The sequence below is a fragment of the Aspergillus foveolatus genome (assembly GCF_047715535.1).
Source record: "Aspergillus foveolatus strain CBS 279.81 unplaced genomic scaffold BDW70scaffold_6, whole genome shotgun sequence".
In the NCBI taxonomy this organism is placed as follows: domain Eukaryota; kingdom Fungi; phylum Ascomycota; class Eurotiomycetes; order Eurotiales; family Aspergillaceae; genus Aspergillus; species Aspergillus foveolatus.
Window position 1 is genome coordinate 539,126 of NW_027396070.1, and position 14,307 is coordinate 553,432.

A 14,307-nucleotide genomic window follows, 5' to 3' on the forward strand; every position below is an offset into this window, starting at 1 on the left:
CACTTGCCCGCGGCCAACTTCCATCAATGCTATCACTATGAGGATGTTCTATCAGCCCACCACTATGGTAAGGTTTAGTGTTGGCCTCTTGAATGCATCCTGTCGCAGCCAAAGATATTTGCCCACGGCCCTCCTCGCAAAGTCATCAACCCCCCTTGCCTGGCATTTTATGCCATTATTCGCAAGATGGAAGGCCAGGTAGGACGGCCATACAGGTCTCACATTCACCCAGCCTGCTTTTCATGCAGAAAGCGCAAGTCCCGCTGTAAGTCCAAGGGCCCTGCGGAATTATGTGCCATGTGCCAGGCGTATGGCACCGAATGCGTTTTCCCGCGCGCGGACGATCCTCGAGTCCCGCGCCAGAGGAGAAATCGGCCGCGGAGAGTGGTCCCTAATGCAAGAACATCCAGATCCATAGACCACAGGCCATACCCTCCTCAGACCCAGTCTCCTGCAGACTCAGCTGCCATTCGAGACGAGCAGCGACCAATAGGTTCCCAACCGCATGTCTCTGCGGACTTGGTTGAGCTCCAAGGCCGATCACACGTCAGTGGAAATGCTTCGTGTGCCGCTAGCCCTGGGGTTAGGACAGGAAGCTTCCCCCACTTCATGGGAATTGGCGCAGAATCCGAGGGCGATGGCTCTCATATCATCAGCCCTGCTGTCGCCGATGATAACGATATCCTGGAAAGCTATCTCTCAACGATTCCCTTCGCTCAAAAGAGGTGCATGATTCCCACAGGCTCAAATTCCAACCGACATTTCGGCCCAGTGTGGTTCAATGTTGTGCCCAGGCGGCCTTTGGGTGTTGTGGCAAACCAGTCATTTGCTGCCTCGAAATGTGAGCTCATTGAGAAGTATATGGACCCTGATATCGAGGAGTACATAAATTTGTGAGTTCATCCGTGGATGCCGAGATAGCCCCCGTTAAATAGCTTCAGGTTCTTTCTCAAAGCCAATCCATGTTTCCCTGTGTTCGATGAAGTTTCTTTCCGGAGCACCTATTCCTCCCACAAAGAGAAAATCTCTCCTGCCCTGCTCTGCAATCTGTACGCCAACTCTCTCATTTATTGGGGGAGCTCTACCAAGTTGTCTTCCGGTCGCATTCCAGACATCCGCTATATCTGGAACCAGGCCAATGAGGCTCTTCATTCCGAATTATTTCTGTCACCCGGGCTTTCATCAATAATGGCTATACTTATCAACGTCAATGGCAGGCCCAGTACTTCAATGTTCGGTAATGGGGGCATGGTTGGAATGGCGGTTGCGTTGTCCAATGCGTTGGGACTCAACCGCGACCCTACGGGCTGGAGCATATCACCGCTGGAAAAAAGCTTGAGGATAAGGATCTGGTGGCTGGTACTTATACACGATCGCTGGTATGGCGGCTTCTGGGATTACTGCTGCTTCCGCTAACGTGAAGCAGGTGCAGTCTGGCCTACGGTACGCCTTTGCACGTGCATCGCGCACAGTACGACGTGCCATTTCCATCTGTCGAAGATATCTGCCCCGGCTCTGCCGCACCTAGCGATAAGGCTGCTGCATCTGTTTTCGTGGCTTTGACAACCTTGACCGACGTGCTGGCACGCTACTTGGAGCATGTATACAGCGTTTCGAGAGAGTTCCTGCAGATCACCAAGATGTCCGAGATGGATCTGGAGCAGATCCTTCGAGACTGGGAGGAGTCTTTGAGTGATAACATGCGCCATCTCGTGCTCCGAGGGACCCGTTTAGACATTCCTGGGGCCGCGAATTTTCGAATGGCGTACCTGTCTGTCAAGCTTCTGCTTCGCCGACTCCAGCTCAGTATGAATAAGAGGGCCCTGGAGATTGAAGATGATATCGTAACTCCATTCTATGTGCATGCCCAGAGAGCGGCAGAGGAGATCGCTTATCTCGTGCAGGAGCTAGACGAAAGTCAATTCCGCGGGTTTTGGATTCCAGCCCACGCCTTCTCTTTGACCTCTGCGACCATGTTTCTGCTCCGCAGTGGTCTGCGGATGAGAAATTATGGCCGTAACACGCCACTTAAGACTGCTCGGGACATGATAGACGCCCTCCAGTCTCATCGCCAAAACTACAATTGGGATCTTGCAGACAATTGCTTGACTCAATGCTCTGAATTGCTCGAGAGGATTGGCGCAGCTGAGTCCAACAGTAGTATAGATGCACCAGAGTTCTCGAGTATTCCGATGAACTTAGACAATCTGGACATAGATCCTTCTGTCTTGGAAGAGTTCTTTGGCAATACTGGCTTCGGTAGTGCTGGCTTCACGGAAGGACTGGAACTCTGGTAAAGCACAGTACCGGAGGCAAGATCGATGGATGACTCGGTATGAGTCGTTGGGGACCTGTAGACGGACTCAAGTTGGAGGTTTGACCGGCATTGGAGCCTCCGGCCAACCCAGTTCTTTCCCAGAATACAGCTTCGCCATGTCGTCACTAGTCCCTTCCCGTTTTGGCCTGTTCATAAATACTCGAGTTCGGTTCCCGAAGGCCCCGGCTTCTGACCCCATCGCTCCTCCAAGCTCTATCATCTACATGTCCAAACACTTTATCCATTTATTGCGAAAGATACTCCATGGTGAGTGAGGCGGACATGTGTACGAACCGTGAAGTAACATGATAGATGCGGTCCCTTTACCACGTAGCCGGTTGTCTGTTACTGGTCGCTGGCGCAAGAGCGTGGCGGCATTCGAAACTCTTCACTAGCTCACCAGCGTTCGTTGAACATCCCTTCCCAACGATCAGCGTCGAATGCCCCGAATTTGGCCGCTCAGGAACCTACATTGACAAGGACCACACTTCAGAGGGGGCCGGCCTTGTCCCAGCTCTAGCGTGGCCTTCTGCAACGGATAATACCGTAGAGTATGTCCTGATCAGTGAAGACCCAGATGCACCTATTCCCGAGCCTGTTGTCCACGGGATATACTATCGGATTTCGCGGGATAAGACTGGAGTGCAAAGCCCTGATTTTCGTATCAACAACGCCAGTTGGGAACCATACATGCTTCGAGGTGGCTTCAAGTACGGAAAAAACAGGCACGACTCCGTCTATGCTCCGCCGACTCCATTCTTTGGTGACGGACCGCACCGCTTCTTCTTTGAGCTTATTGCATTGAATGACTCGATTGATACGGATAAGATGAGCCCCTTGGCGACTTACGACGAGCTCAAAAGGGAAGTCTATGGGAAGGTCGCCGGTTGGGGCGAATGGGTTGGAGTGTTCGAGAACCCTTGACATCAATATTAGGAATGCCGCTGATCGATGTCTGCAACGATTTGAAGCCTGGCATTGTCTGTAGCCCCCTGTTTTGTATTGTTTGCCAGGCGTTTATCTTTATCGAAAAAGCAATATCTCATGGTGTTCCCATCCAATGGTACAAATGAATCACAATTTCGGTAGAGCCATTGCTCAATTTCATGACAAAAGCTGGAGTAGACGCTGGTAGGCTCTGAGGAGCCTACGTGACAAAAAGAGTACCGAAGCGAAAGATAGTGCAGAGCTTGTCTCAGAGTCGGGTATACTTCGAAAACTTTCAGTCTTGACGTTATGCGTGCAGGAGGACAGATGACATATTTCTTCGAAAGCGTGGTTCCCCAGCGACGATCTATTGCGGATTGAGGATACGGTTCGAAGCTAAGCAGCCCAACTCAACGTTCGGAAACTTGAAGCCTTGAGGTGAGGCGTTCGCACTAGACCAAACCAGGACTAGTGGGTTTCTCCTTGAATCGCAGCCAATAATTGCTTTGTGATAGCGCCAAGAATAGAATCTGACGACTCCACCGGCATGACCGGCTTTCACACTCCTGAGTCCCGAATTCTGAAGCTCGAGCAACAGCCACGGGCAGCTTCACAAGCCCTTTGCAAGATCTTTGAGCTCGAGAAAGAGTAGCCGGATAGCATTGACAGATCAGGTGCATCACTGCATCGCCCTGAACCAATCCTCTTGAGCAGCACAAGAAAATCATCGACTGTTGAGTGCAGTGCCTGGCGCCGAACCGTGACTTATGATCTACCCATGGAAGTGACCGAGTTATTACTGCGTCATACCCGTGGAACACCAAAGTCGACTATTTTTCGACTATTTTTACACCGTAAACATGCTCCAGAGCGGGGGTGATGTAGCCAGCCCGGCCACCGACGACGGAGGTCGACTGAATTAGGAAATAAGGACGTCGGCTCGTATCGATCCTTTGCCACGGAGCCTCAAAGCCGGGAGTGACACTGCCACCGGCACTGGCATGGAAGTCGATTGGTATGCTTCCAGAAGGATTCGGGATACGAGCGAGCATTTAGAGTGTAGATAAACAAAAATCACCCCGCTGGTCCGTCAGCAATTCAGTGTCTGCACATTGGAGGAGAAGTTGCCATTCTAACTGCAAATCAGATCATCCGTTTGCTGGCCTGTTGCAAAAATGCTGATTTCTGGCCGAAGCTTGGTCACCATATGATCCAGCACCGCCCACTCCACCGTTTTCAAAAGTTCGCCTGCTGGGGCCGCCTTAGTCGCCGGCCCACCAACCATCGCGCGCCGTCTCGTTTTGTCTTCGCTTCGGCTTTTCGACTTGTTTGAGTCTGAGTCTGACATGGTACCGACTCCCTAGGGTGATGCGTTGGACGAGCCATTCTTTAAATAGCTCGTTCGTCGCTGTTCTTTGTTTGTTGATTGTTCTTAATGCAGAGATCTGAAATCATCCGTCCCGTCTTCACGTATCAGCTACTTGCTAGATACTTGCTCCTTCTCACGCCACGAGCTGCCATTGGCCATCGCAACTGCCGGTATTGACACCAAAGTGGAGCTGTTAGTGTAGCTGATCAAGGAAGTTGAAGTCCAAGTCCAACGTCAGGCAAACTCAACCTGCTTTTCTGATTTTTGAGGTGCAAGCCTTGTCGTTCCTGGTCTGGACAGACTTTTCTACTCCCACTCTGTCCGACTAACCTGCAAAGTCCTCACTCCATCGCCGTCCATCAGCCCATCTTCGTTCTCGCAGACCATCCAGTGTATCAAGCACCATGGCAGTCATGAGCCGGATCGTCCAAATTCTCTGCGTTTCTCTGCTTGCGACCTCCACATTCGCAGCTCCAGCTCCCGAAAGAGCTAGCCTCGAACGAGGTACTATCTCTCGAGTCGAAGTCCGTGAAATTGTTGAGCACGTCGACGAGAGACTCATCCAGAGCCTTGCTGAGAAGCTCCGCACTGCTCGGCCGGACCTTAAAGACCGGGATTTTGCCATTGCCAACGGCTTGAACTTTGTGAAACGGCAGGAGGCTTCGCCTGGCGCGAGCGATACGGTGACTGATTCGCCAACTTCAACTGAGTCCACCGAGACCTCTGATCCTACTTCTACCTCGGATACGGACACTTCCACCGATACTGAACCTACATCGTCAGCGCCGACGTCGACGGATACCACCGTCACAAGCACCTCATCGAGTTCGGAGCCCACAAGTACGGACACTGATACTACAACTTCTTCTGATACTTCATCGTCCTCGACTACCTCTGAGACCTCGGCGACCACAACATCTGACACGCCCACTTCTACAACCGAAAGCGAGACGAGCACCTCTTCGACTGACGAACCCACTTCCACCTCAACGTCTTCTGAAGCGACAGAGACAAGCAGTTCAACCTCTTCGGACGAGCCCACTACGACCTCCTCTGCCACCTCTGCTTCCGAAGTCACATCCACCTACACGAGAACATCGACCAACGCTGAAGGCGAGCTCGTCACAGTCACTGAAACAGCCATTGTCCATCCGACGCAGTCGTCCACCGACGGAGCCACCACGACGGGCCCCGAGCCAGGGCTGCAGACAAACGGCGCATCTTCCGCTTACGCTAAAGAGCTGTTTGCCATGATGGGCGGTGCAGCTCTTGCAGTTGCCGTCGTCTAAACTTTCAGAGTTATATACTATGTCTTTAATTAATCTCCGTCACCCGGTTACTTCGACGTTCGTTACAACTATACCCCAAACTACTTCGCTCCTTTTACATCTTCAACCAAGCCTTGCATTGCCGGCGTTTTTGTCCTTGCATTCATCTTAGTTCATGTCACGCCGTTACGCTCACCCGATACGATCCTTGCATAATAGACAGCCATTGACCTTTCATTTTCGACCTCATAGCCCTTGGCCGGGCCTTGAATCCGCGTCTTTTCTGCTTTTATCGAAAGCTTATCTGGTTCATGAATCAGTGAACATATGCTTGTTATTAATTGATTTACAGCTAGCGTGTGCATTTTAGAGACTTGTATAAGAGGTCACTTTACCAAATGGTTAATCTATGATTATCACTCAACAATTTCTTTCTTTACTTTGTCAACGACTTATTATAGAATTAAGTAACGTAAGATCTTTGTGTCCAGGTATGCGAAAGTACGCAAAAAAAGATATATGTACAACAAATATCAGCAAAGAGCTCGCAGAGCTAGTAACAATCGGTCATTACAGCATATATACCCAGCCGAAAACATGGGGTCCCAAAAGCCAAAGGAAACAACTGTGCATTCCCATGTCTCCTTCTCACTTCTAATCTCGGAGCTCCAGCAGAAGCTCTTCCGTCTTCGTCATCCAACCCCAGTAAAATAAGCATCTCAAGTCCGCCGCCTCGTTATGCTCCGTTCAACGAACTCAAACCCTCCCCTTCCACCTCTCCTCCCTCGTCCAGTACCGCACAATACTCTCCCAAGCCGGCGTATCTCCCTCCCTCAACAATGCCGCAACATCCACATTCAGCGGCGAGTCCGGCTGTGGATCAGTCAGCAGCTGGTGAATTGCCGTCAGCGTGCTGGATAAAGTGTACACGGGGCTCCAGTGTTCGGTCGTCAGCAGAGTGAGACAGATCTCACCCGTCGTGAAGGAAATGTTGGGATGGCTGATCTTCGTGATGAAGTGAATCTTGGGCGGGGCGAGGGGATAGTTCGGCGGTATTTGGATGGAAAGGGACCAGAGGCCGTCTGTGGGCAGCCATAAAGGTTAGCTGGGATGGTCTTAATCTGAAACTGGAGATCTAGGGGAGAGTACCTTCATAGGGTGTTCCTTTTACGCCTTTGAGCACGGCTTCCCAGTGAAACAGGTCGTCTTCATTCGTTGGACCGAGGTGAAGGAGAGCTTCATTGGGAGACGCGGTGTACTCTTTTAGTTCGCGGAGGAGGCGTGTGGTTGTTTGTGAGGGGGGCATTATTGTGGGCTATCGGTTCGAAGTCAGTAGTGGACAAGCGGATAGAAGTGAAATGCGATCTAGACTGGATAGGTGTAAATCGAAGATAGGATAAGAACGTAGTGAGCGGGAGTTGAGTGGCTGGGGTCGAGTAAATGGAGTTGCGGAGAGATGAAGATGCGTCGACGGGCGATACGGTGCGGCGATGGCTAAACGCAGGCCGAGGCTTAAGGTGAGTGGGTCATTCTCTCCAAAGAAGCTCCAGCGGTCGGGCCCGAGCCATGTGTAAGCCTGGTCAGTCAGGGCTGATTCTTCATTCGCCCCTGTGAATTTTCGTCGATCTTTAATATATCCCTCTACTTCGAATTATTCAAATTTGCTCTTTCTGTATTAAAATACTCAAGTATTGAAGCCATGCGTACGTCGCGCGCATCCAAAGAGATGGCCAAAGTCCTGCAGGCCTTGTCACCCCCTGCGCGTCGCCAAACGCGCAGCACTTCTCATTCAGCTTTGCTCAAGGGGTTTGCGTACAATGCAGGCGAAAATGAAGCCAACCCGGTCGACGAGGAAGACGACGGTTCTTCTCTCACTTCTGTCGATACCATCGACATTGAGGACATCTTAGAAGAACCATCTGCAAAACGACGTAAGACGAAAGCAAGCTCTGCTGCTAAGTCCACCTCAAATGCCACACGGAGAATGCCTGAAAAGAAAGTTGAGAAACTCATCAAGAGAGAGAATGGTCAACCGAAAACTCGTCGAGTTCCTGCAAGGAAGATCAAAAGTGAGGATGGCTCCTTCACCGTGGAAGCTCCTTCAAACTGGGACGCCATCTACTCAATCGTCAAAAAGATGCGCGAAGACAACCCGACTGCGCCCGTAGATACGATGGGCTGTGCAGAGCTGTACTGGCGGGCTTCTTCTCCACGAGATAGACGCTTTCAGACGCTGATTGCTCTGATGTTATCATCACAGACTAAAGACACAGTTACTGCCGTGGCGATGCAGCGTTTGCATACTGAGCTGGGCGAAGGCGGTGCTCCGGCTATCAAGCTGGAAACAGAACATGCGGAGCCAATTGTCAAGCAGGAAGCGGAGAATGGCGAGCCAGCTATCAAACAGGAGGCGAAAGATGGTGTACCACCAGCCAATCCCTCCCACGATAGCACACTGAACTTGGAGAACATCTTGGCTGTCTCTCCAGAGCGTCTCAACTCACTCATTGGCGCTGTTGGCTTCCATAACAACAAAACCAAGTATATCAAGAAAGCCGCCGAAATCATCCGCGACCAGTATAATTCCGACATTCCTTCCACCCCCGCCGAACTCATGAAGTTGCCTGGCGTCGGTCCGAAAATGGCGTATCTGTGTATGAGCGCGGCTTGGGGAAAGCATGAGGGCATTGGAGTTGATGTGCACGTCCATCGTATAACTAATCTATGGGGATGGCACAAGACCAAGACACCAGAAGAGACTCGCATATCGCTGGAATCGTGGCTGCCAAAGGATAAATGGCACGAGATTAACAAATTGTTAGTAGGCTTGGGGCAGACGGTCTGCTTACCGGTGGGCAGAAGATGTGGTGATTGCGGTCTCGCGGGAACGAAGCTTTGCAAGAGTGAAATTAAAGGCATGGCTCCGAAAAACAGCGGTCGAGGCTTGCCGAAGAAGGAGGAGATCGTTGTTGAAACCTTCTCATTAACCGGAGAGCCCAAAATAAAGGTTGAAGGGGAGTAGGTGCTTCCGGAAAATCTGGATGAGCAAGTATTGCGGCAGTCCATGAGAATATTTGATTGTCTTCCACGGCCATCAACTTCGTCCTTCTCGCACTACAACTTCACCCGCACCTTTCGTCGGCCATCTCTCCATCCGTCAGGCCTGCCTTTTCTAGTTTACTCTTCTGCTTAATTGCTGTTGTGGAGCTATCTCTCAAATCTTGTTCTTGACTTTCTTCTTTGAGCTCTTTACTCTCCCATTGAACATTGCCTTCCCGCCGTCTCTAGACCTTGACTCCACTGTCAACACCCGTACGTCCCCAGGGCTTGCGCCCATCAATGTCTTTACAAACAAGGGCGCCCATTACTCACCCGTGCTATGTCTTGTTCACTATAGGACCTGATGGATTTCGAGTGGTTTGAGGATGAACACAGTACCCTTTATATGATGAGAATAGGCGCCAAAGAAACTCGATCGGATATCGATTATGCACAGAGAGAAGTACACGTGGAGCTCGGAAATTTGCCCACGAAGGCTGCTCAGAGTGGTCTTACCTTTCTCGACTTACCGGAAAACGTTAAGATAAGAATACTGGAGTATGTTGGACTTCTGCGGCCTTGTCTCATCCAATTCGGCACTGAAAAATATCGATCCAAAGAATACAATGGTTCCCATTTGTGCAACAGCAGCAATAGTTTACGTATGCCACGAACATTTTGGCCAGAAAAATGGCTGTCTCCCTATAACCGGGACTGTGGCCACCCTCCCTTGCCTGTCGGAATATTCTTGGCTTCGCGTGCAGTTCGCGAGGAGATTGGGGTTCTGTTTTTCGCCCAAAATCGCTTTAGCATCAACCTCTGCGGCAGGCAAGAGTACAATCTCTTTAAATTGGCCACCAGATGGGGTCTACGATACATCAGACATCTGCACCTTAATCTTGGCTACCTAGCTAGCCGGAATCTCAAGTTAAATGGATCATATCACCGCACAATATTGAAGATATGGACAGAGTTCTGTCATAACTCCACAGAGAGAATGCCCGCCCTGAAACACTTTAGTATGAAATGCAAAGTCAAAGACCTCGACGTCGCCAGCAGACTAATGTGCATTATGGACCCATTCCCAACCCTGTTGCACTGTGCTTTTCATTTCGCTGATACACAGGATGATGATATCCAGCCTGTTATTAAGCGGGCTGCGTGGAGGTTGACCGGCAACCTCAGCAGCAAGCCGCCTTTTCCTTTCACGAAACTACCCAAGGAAGTGCAACTCATGGTCCTCGAACATGTTTTAATTAAACGCCTGGATCCATTCTTGCCCGCTGCGGAACGCGACATAGCCGTGGTGGGATTCTTAGATCGAAAGCTGCGGCCCACGACAGGCTCGCCTCTTGTTTGCTGTGGCACCTGTTCTCCTCTCGGTGCGAGATGCTTTTGCGAGACTAACCAAACGGCATTCTCTACGAGCTGCACATGCTTCTCCAGCCCGTTACCTTACTTTCTAGTGAATCACGAATTCTATGAAGATTGCCGTGGTCTGTTCTTCACAAAGAACAGGTTCACGTTTGTGGAAGATGACCCCGAATCTATCATGCGTTTCCTCACTTCAATACCTACTTCGTCTTTTATGCAGATTCGCCATCTATCATTCAAGTTTCCCCTGGTCTATAGAAGCCCTCACAAGTCTCAGAGATACGAGGAGGCTGCAATACTTTCTTGGTCAGTCTTGCGTCGCTTCATTCGCGAACACTTTGACCTCCCACGTCTCTCTCTGAGCATTGTCGACCTTGGAACACGGAGTGCCACTGTTGGTCGCAATATGTATATGCGTCGTATGCTCAGAACATTTACAGACTTGAAAGGTCTGCGTGATTTTCGTGTCTATCTGGCCGATGACCCTTCATTTGAAAAGGAATTGGAGCGGGCTGTCATGGGCAGAACGGGTGTTGGACGATATCGGCCATACCCCATGGCTATCATGCGGATGACGCATGACGCCTTTGCATAATATATCATATTGGCCCTGTGCTTTCATTACTGGCATGTCTCTCCGCATCACCGGATTTTCCATTACAGGCACTGTTTTTGCCTTATCACAGCATCAATGACCAGTTCCCTTTGGTTCGTTGTCTGTAACATCATTTTCTTCTGTTCTACTGCCATATGCTAAACTGCGCGATAGTCCTGCTCTTATCCAGCTTTAGTTCCGGGCTCTAGTATAAAGAAGCATGCAATATGAAAGCAAATATATATTTATTTCCTTATTACTACTGGATATGCTTTTTGTGCCAACGACGGCTGATCGCCTGGCAATAAGAGTTTGTGGTCACCATCGAATCTAGTTCGCTTGTTCCAAAGCATTCTTGTAGCCGTAAGACGAATCGTGGGTGCATATAACCTGCTACCTGAAGAGTAACGTTTGAGTGGTCAATGATATTTGTTGCATAACTCCAAGACCATGAGACACATGACTAAGCATTGTCTACAGTAAACTAGTTATGAAGTAACTGAACGGAGTTAAGCTATTTTCTCTCCCCGCACGAGCTTGCAGAGCTTCACAGCTCCCATCTTCAAGCCAAACAAATTAACGACCGTAAACCTTACCCAGACTTACATGAAAGTTAAGACGAAAAATAAAACCACTACTTGCTTCTGAAAACCGACACTGCCTTTTGAACAAGCCCTCAATGTCCCCACCATCCCCAATTTCGATACCCCTCTTTGCCGAAAACCAACAACAGCTCCTCCTAAAAGAGCACGAAGCCGAAGTCTCCTCATCCAAACTCGCCAGCACCGCCTTCGCATCACCCCTAACGCGCCGTACTCTCCAGGCGTCTGGACACGCGCTAACCGGTATAATCCTTTCTCAATGCCGCACTGGTCTAGGAGGTCGGCTAGTCGGTGAGTTTACGGCCGACGCGGCTATTTCGACGGGAGGTACGAAGGGGAAGGGAAAGGATGATGATGATACGAAATCGAACATTGCTGCAAATGGGAAGCTGAAGCTTGGTGCGCATGGGATTAGAGTTGGGGATGTCGTGAGGATTAACGAGGTGGTGAGTGCGGGGAAAAAAGCTGTAGGGTCAGGGAAGGACAAGAAGAAAGATGGTGATCAGGCAAAGGGCCCAGAGGGTGTCGTGACGAGGGTCGGGGAGAGTAGTGTGTGGGTAGCTTTTGGGCAGAGCGGCGGCGGCGGTCGTTCAAAGGAGGAGGATGAAGAAGTTATTGAGGAGCTTTACGGGAAAAAGCTTTGGCTGTATGTTTTTCTTCTGTGCGCAGTTGGTGGCGCGAACCTCCAATTCTGCAGGGCGGCAGAGGGTTGGAGGGAAGGGAGAACAATATCTCGGACTCATTGGCTGACCAGAGTGTTGTAGTATCAAGCTGGCGAATGATGTGACTTTTAGACGGTACGTCCTCGGCAGGCATGGTTACGGGCTCGGGAACCTTTTGCTGATTTGACATTCTTCAGGATGAACCAAACGATGGAGAAGATGGCGAAGATGTCGGAGTCAGATTACACGCATTTTGTACGAGTTGCCTTCGGGCATACAACACCACTCCAGCCGGACTATGAGGCGACTGGGCCGGTTGAATTCTTAGACCCGACATTGAACGACTCTCAGAAGGAAGCAATTCGGTTCGCCCTGGCCTCCAGAGACATCGCCCTCATACATGGACCTCCGGGGACAGGCAAGACGCACACTCTGATCGAGTTGATTATTCAAATGGTCAAAAGGAATCTCCGAGTGCTTGTTTGCGGGCCATCAAACATATCTGTGGATAACATAGTGGAAAGACTGGCTCCGAGCAAGATCCCGGTCGTGCGCATTGGCCACCCTGCCCGCTTGCTGCCATCGGTGCTAGATCACTCGCTGGAGGTCTTGACCCAGACATCCGATGCTGCTGCTATCGTCAGGGATGTGCGGAAAGAGATTGATGAGAAGCATGCTAGCATTAGGAAGACAAGGTTTGGTAGAGAGAAGCGCGCGATCTACCAGGACATCAGAGAACTACGCCGGGAATTTAGAGAGCGTGAATCCAAGTGTGTGGACAATTTAGTCCGCGGAAGCAGCGTTGTACTCGCGACATTACATGGAGCAGGCGGTCATCAGCTGAAAAACCAGAAATTTGACGTCGTCATTATTGATGAGGCTAGCCAGGCACTAGAAGCTCAATGCTGGATTCCACTGCTGTCAGCGCCAAAGGTTGTCCTTGCTGGTGATCATCTGCAGCTCCCGCCTACAGTCAAGTCCGCCCCATATAAAACAAAAGAGGCGGGCGAAGATGGAGAGCAGAATGCGAACGGAAGCTTCTCCCTCGAGAAAACACTATTTGATCGGCTGCTATCAATGCATGGGCCGGGAATTAAACGCATGTTGACGACGCAGTATCGGATGCATGAAAATATCATGCGGTTCCCGTCAGATGAGCTGTACGAATCCAAGCTCATTGCTGCTGAGAGCGTCAAATCTCGCCTTCTGAAGGATCTGCCTTACAATGTCCAGGAGACTGATGACACCAAAGAGCCCGTGGTATTTTGGGACACGCAAGGAGGAGACTTCCCGGAGAAGGTTGACGATGAGGAATTCGCAAAAAAGGAAAGCCTGATCGGTGAAAGCAAGAGTAACGAGATGGAAGCCTTGGTGGTTGCGAGGCACGTGGATAACTTGGTGCAAGCTGGTGTGAGGCCTGAGGATATTGCTGTCATCACTCCATACAACGGCCAGTTGGCTGTGCTATCACAAATGCTACGGGAAAAGTACCCAGAACTAGAATTAGGCAGTGTCGATGGATTCCAGGGCCGTGAAAAAGAGGCCGTTGTGGTAAGCCTCGTTCGCAGTAACAGTGAACACGAAGTTGGCTTCCTGGGAGAAAAGCGGCGGTTGAACGGTATTCCTCTTGCCCATAGCTCTTTTTACCTTGAGTGAGATCTGACGCGATTCCAGTGGCTATGACTCGGCCCAAACGACATCTTTGTGTGTGTGGAGACTCGGAGACCATAAGCAAGTAAGTTGCCCTCTGTCTTAACGCCCAGCTAGAATTTGATTCTGCATACCTGCCTGAAACGGAATGCTGACTTATTCCCGAACAGGGGAAGTGGATTTCTCAAACGATGGATGGCGCATCTTGAAGAACACTCGGACTTGCGCTATCCTGATGCGGGAGAGCTCCTCTAAAGTCAGTCTCCAACTCTCTGACTTCCGGACTCTGCCCGAACTCCCCACTTGCATGCATGAAAACTCGGAAACGGGACATAGCGCGGTAGTACGGGGTATCGCCGCTTTGTTTAAAAATTTGGGATTCTGAGTGATCGCCCGCCGATCCCATCTACTCAGGTAAAGTTGCGAGTCTAAGTCATGACACTCGATGGAATCTCACTTGCCCTTTTTCCCCAGTGAAACGATTTGGTACCTAAGAAGCCGGCT

General features: G+C 50.5%; 6 protein-coding genes across 6 annotated transcripts; 5 read left to right on the forward strand and 1 right to left on the reverse strand.

Annotated features, from left to right (window-relative positions):
- Positions 1 to 186: 186 nt before the first annotated feature.
- Positions 187 to 2,297, forward strand: BDW70DRAFT_147845 (Zn(II)2Cys6 transcription factor; the record flags this gene model as incomplete). Its single annotated transcript, XM_073738784.1, has 3 exons — positions 187 to 893; positions 936 to 1,379; positions 1,427 to 2,297. The coding sequence occupies 3 exons, from the start codon at positions 187 to 189 to the stop codon at positions 2,295 to 2,297; spliced, it is 2,022 nt and encodes a 673-aa protein (XP_073599497.1).
- A 166-nt stretch (positions 2,298 to 2,463) lies between these two features.
- BDW70DRAFT_103188 (YbhB/YbcL family Raf kinase inhibitor-like protein) lies at positions 2,464 to 3,468 on the forward strand. Its single transcript, XM_073734336.1, has one exon. It carries the CDS (start codon positions 2,630 to 2,632, stop codon positions 3,239 to 3,241), a length of 612 nt encoding a protein of 203 aa, XP_073599498.1. The 5' UTR covers positions 2,464 to 2,629; the 3' UTR covers positions 3,242 to 3,468.
- A 936-nt stretch (positions 3,469 to 4,404) lies between these two features.
- On the forward strand, positions 4,405 to 6,308 carry BDW70DRAFT_129588 (putative GPI anchored cell wall protein (Dan4)). Its single transcript, XM_073735638.1, has one exon. The coding sequence runs from the start codon at positions 5,018 to 5,020 to the stop codon at positions 5,900 to 5,902; it is 885 nt and encodes a 294-aa protein (XP_073599499.1). The 5' UTR covers positions 4,405 to 5,017; the 3' UTR covers positions 5,903 to 6,308.
- Positions 6,309 to 6,327: 19 nt separating this feature from the next.
- On the reverse strand, positions 6,328 to 7,323 carry pex4 (putative ubiquitin conjugating enzyme (UbcJ)). Its single transcript, XM_073734339.1, has 2 exons — positions 7,031 to 7,323; positions 6,328 to 6,963 (listed from the first exon to the last, which is right to left on the reverse strand). Exons 1-2 carry the CDS (start codon positions 7,185 to 7,187, stop codon positions 6,638 to 6,640), a joined length of 483 nt encoding a protein of 160 aa, XP_073599500.1. The 5' UTR covers positions 7,188 to 7,323; the 3' UTR covers positions 6,328 to 6,637.
- Positions 7,324 to 7,545: 222 nt separating this feature from the next.
- On the forward strand, positions 7,546 to 9,080 carry BDW70DRAFT_129590 (endonuclease III domain-containing protein). The gene has a single exon (XM_073735639.1). It carries the CDS (start codon positions 7,581 to 7,583, stop codon positions 8,901 to 8,903), a length of 1,323 nt encoding a protein of 440 aa, XP_073599501.1. The 5' UTR covers positions 7,546 to 7,580; the 3' UTR covers positions 8,904 to 9,080.
- Positions 9,081 to 9,917: 837 nt separating this feature from the next.
- Positions 9,918 to 10,889, forward strand: BDW70DRAFT_156845 (uncharacterized protein; the record flags this gene model as incomplete). The annotated part of the gene is made up of 1 exon (XM_073740252.1): positions 9,918 to 10,889. One exon carries the CDS (start codon positions 9,918 to 9,920, stop codon positions 10,887 to 10,889), a length of 972 nt encoding a protein of 323 aa, XP_073599502.1.
- Between the last annotated feature and the right edge of the window lie 3,418 nt (positions 10,890 to 14,307).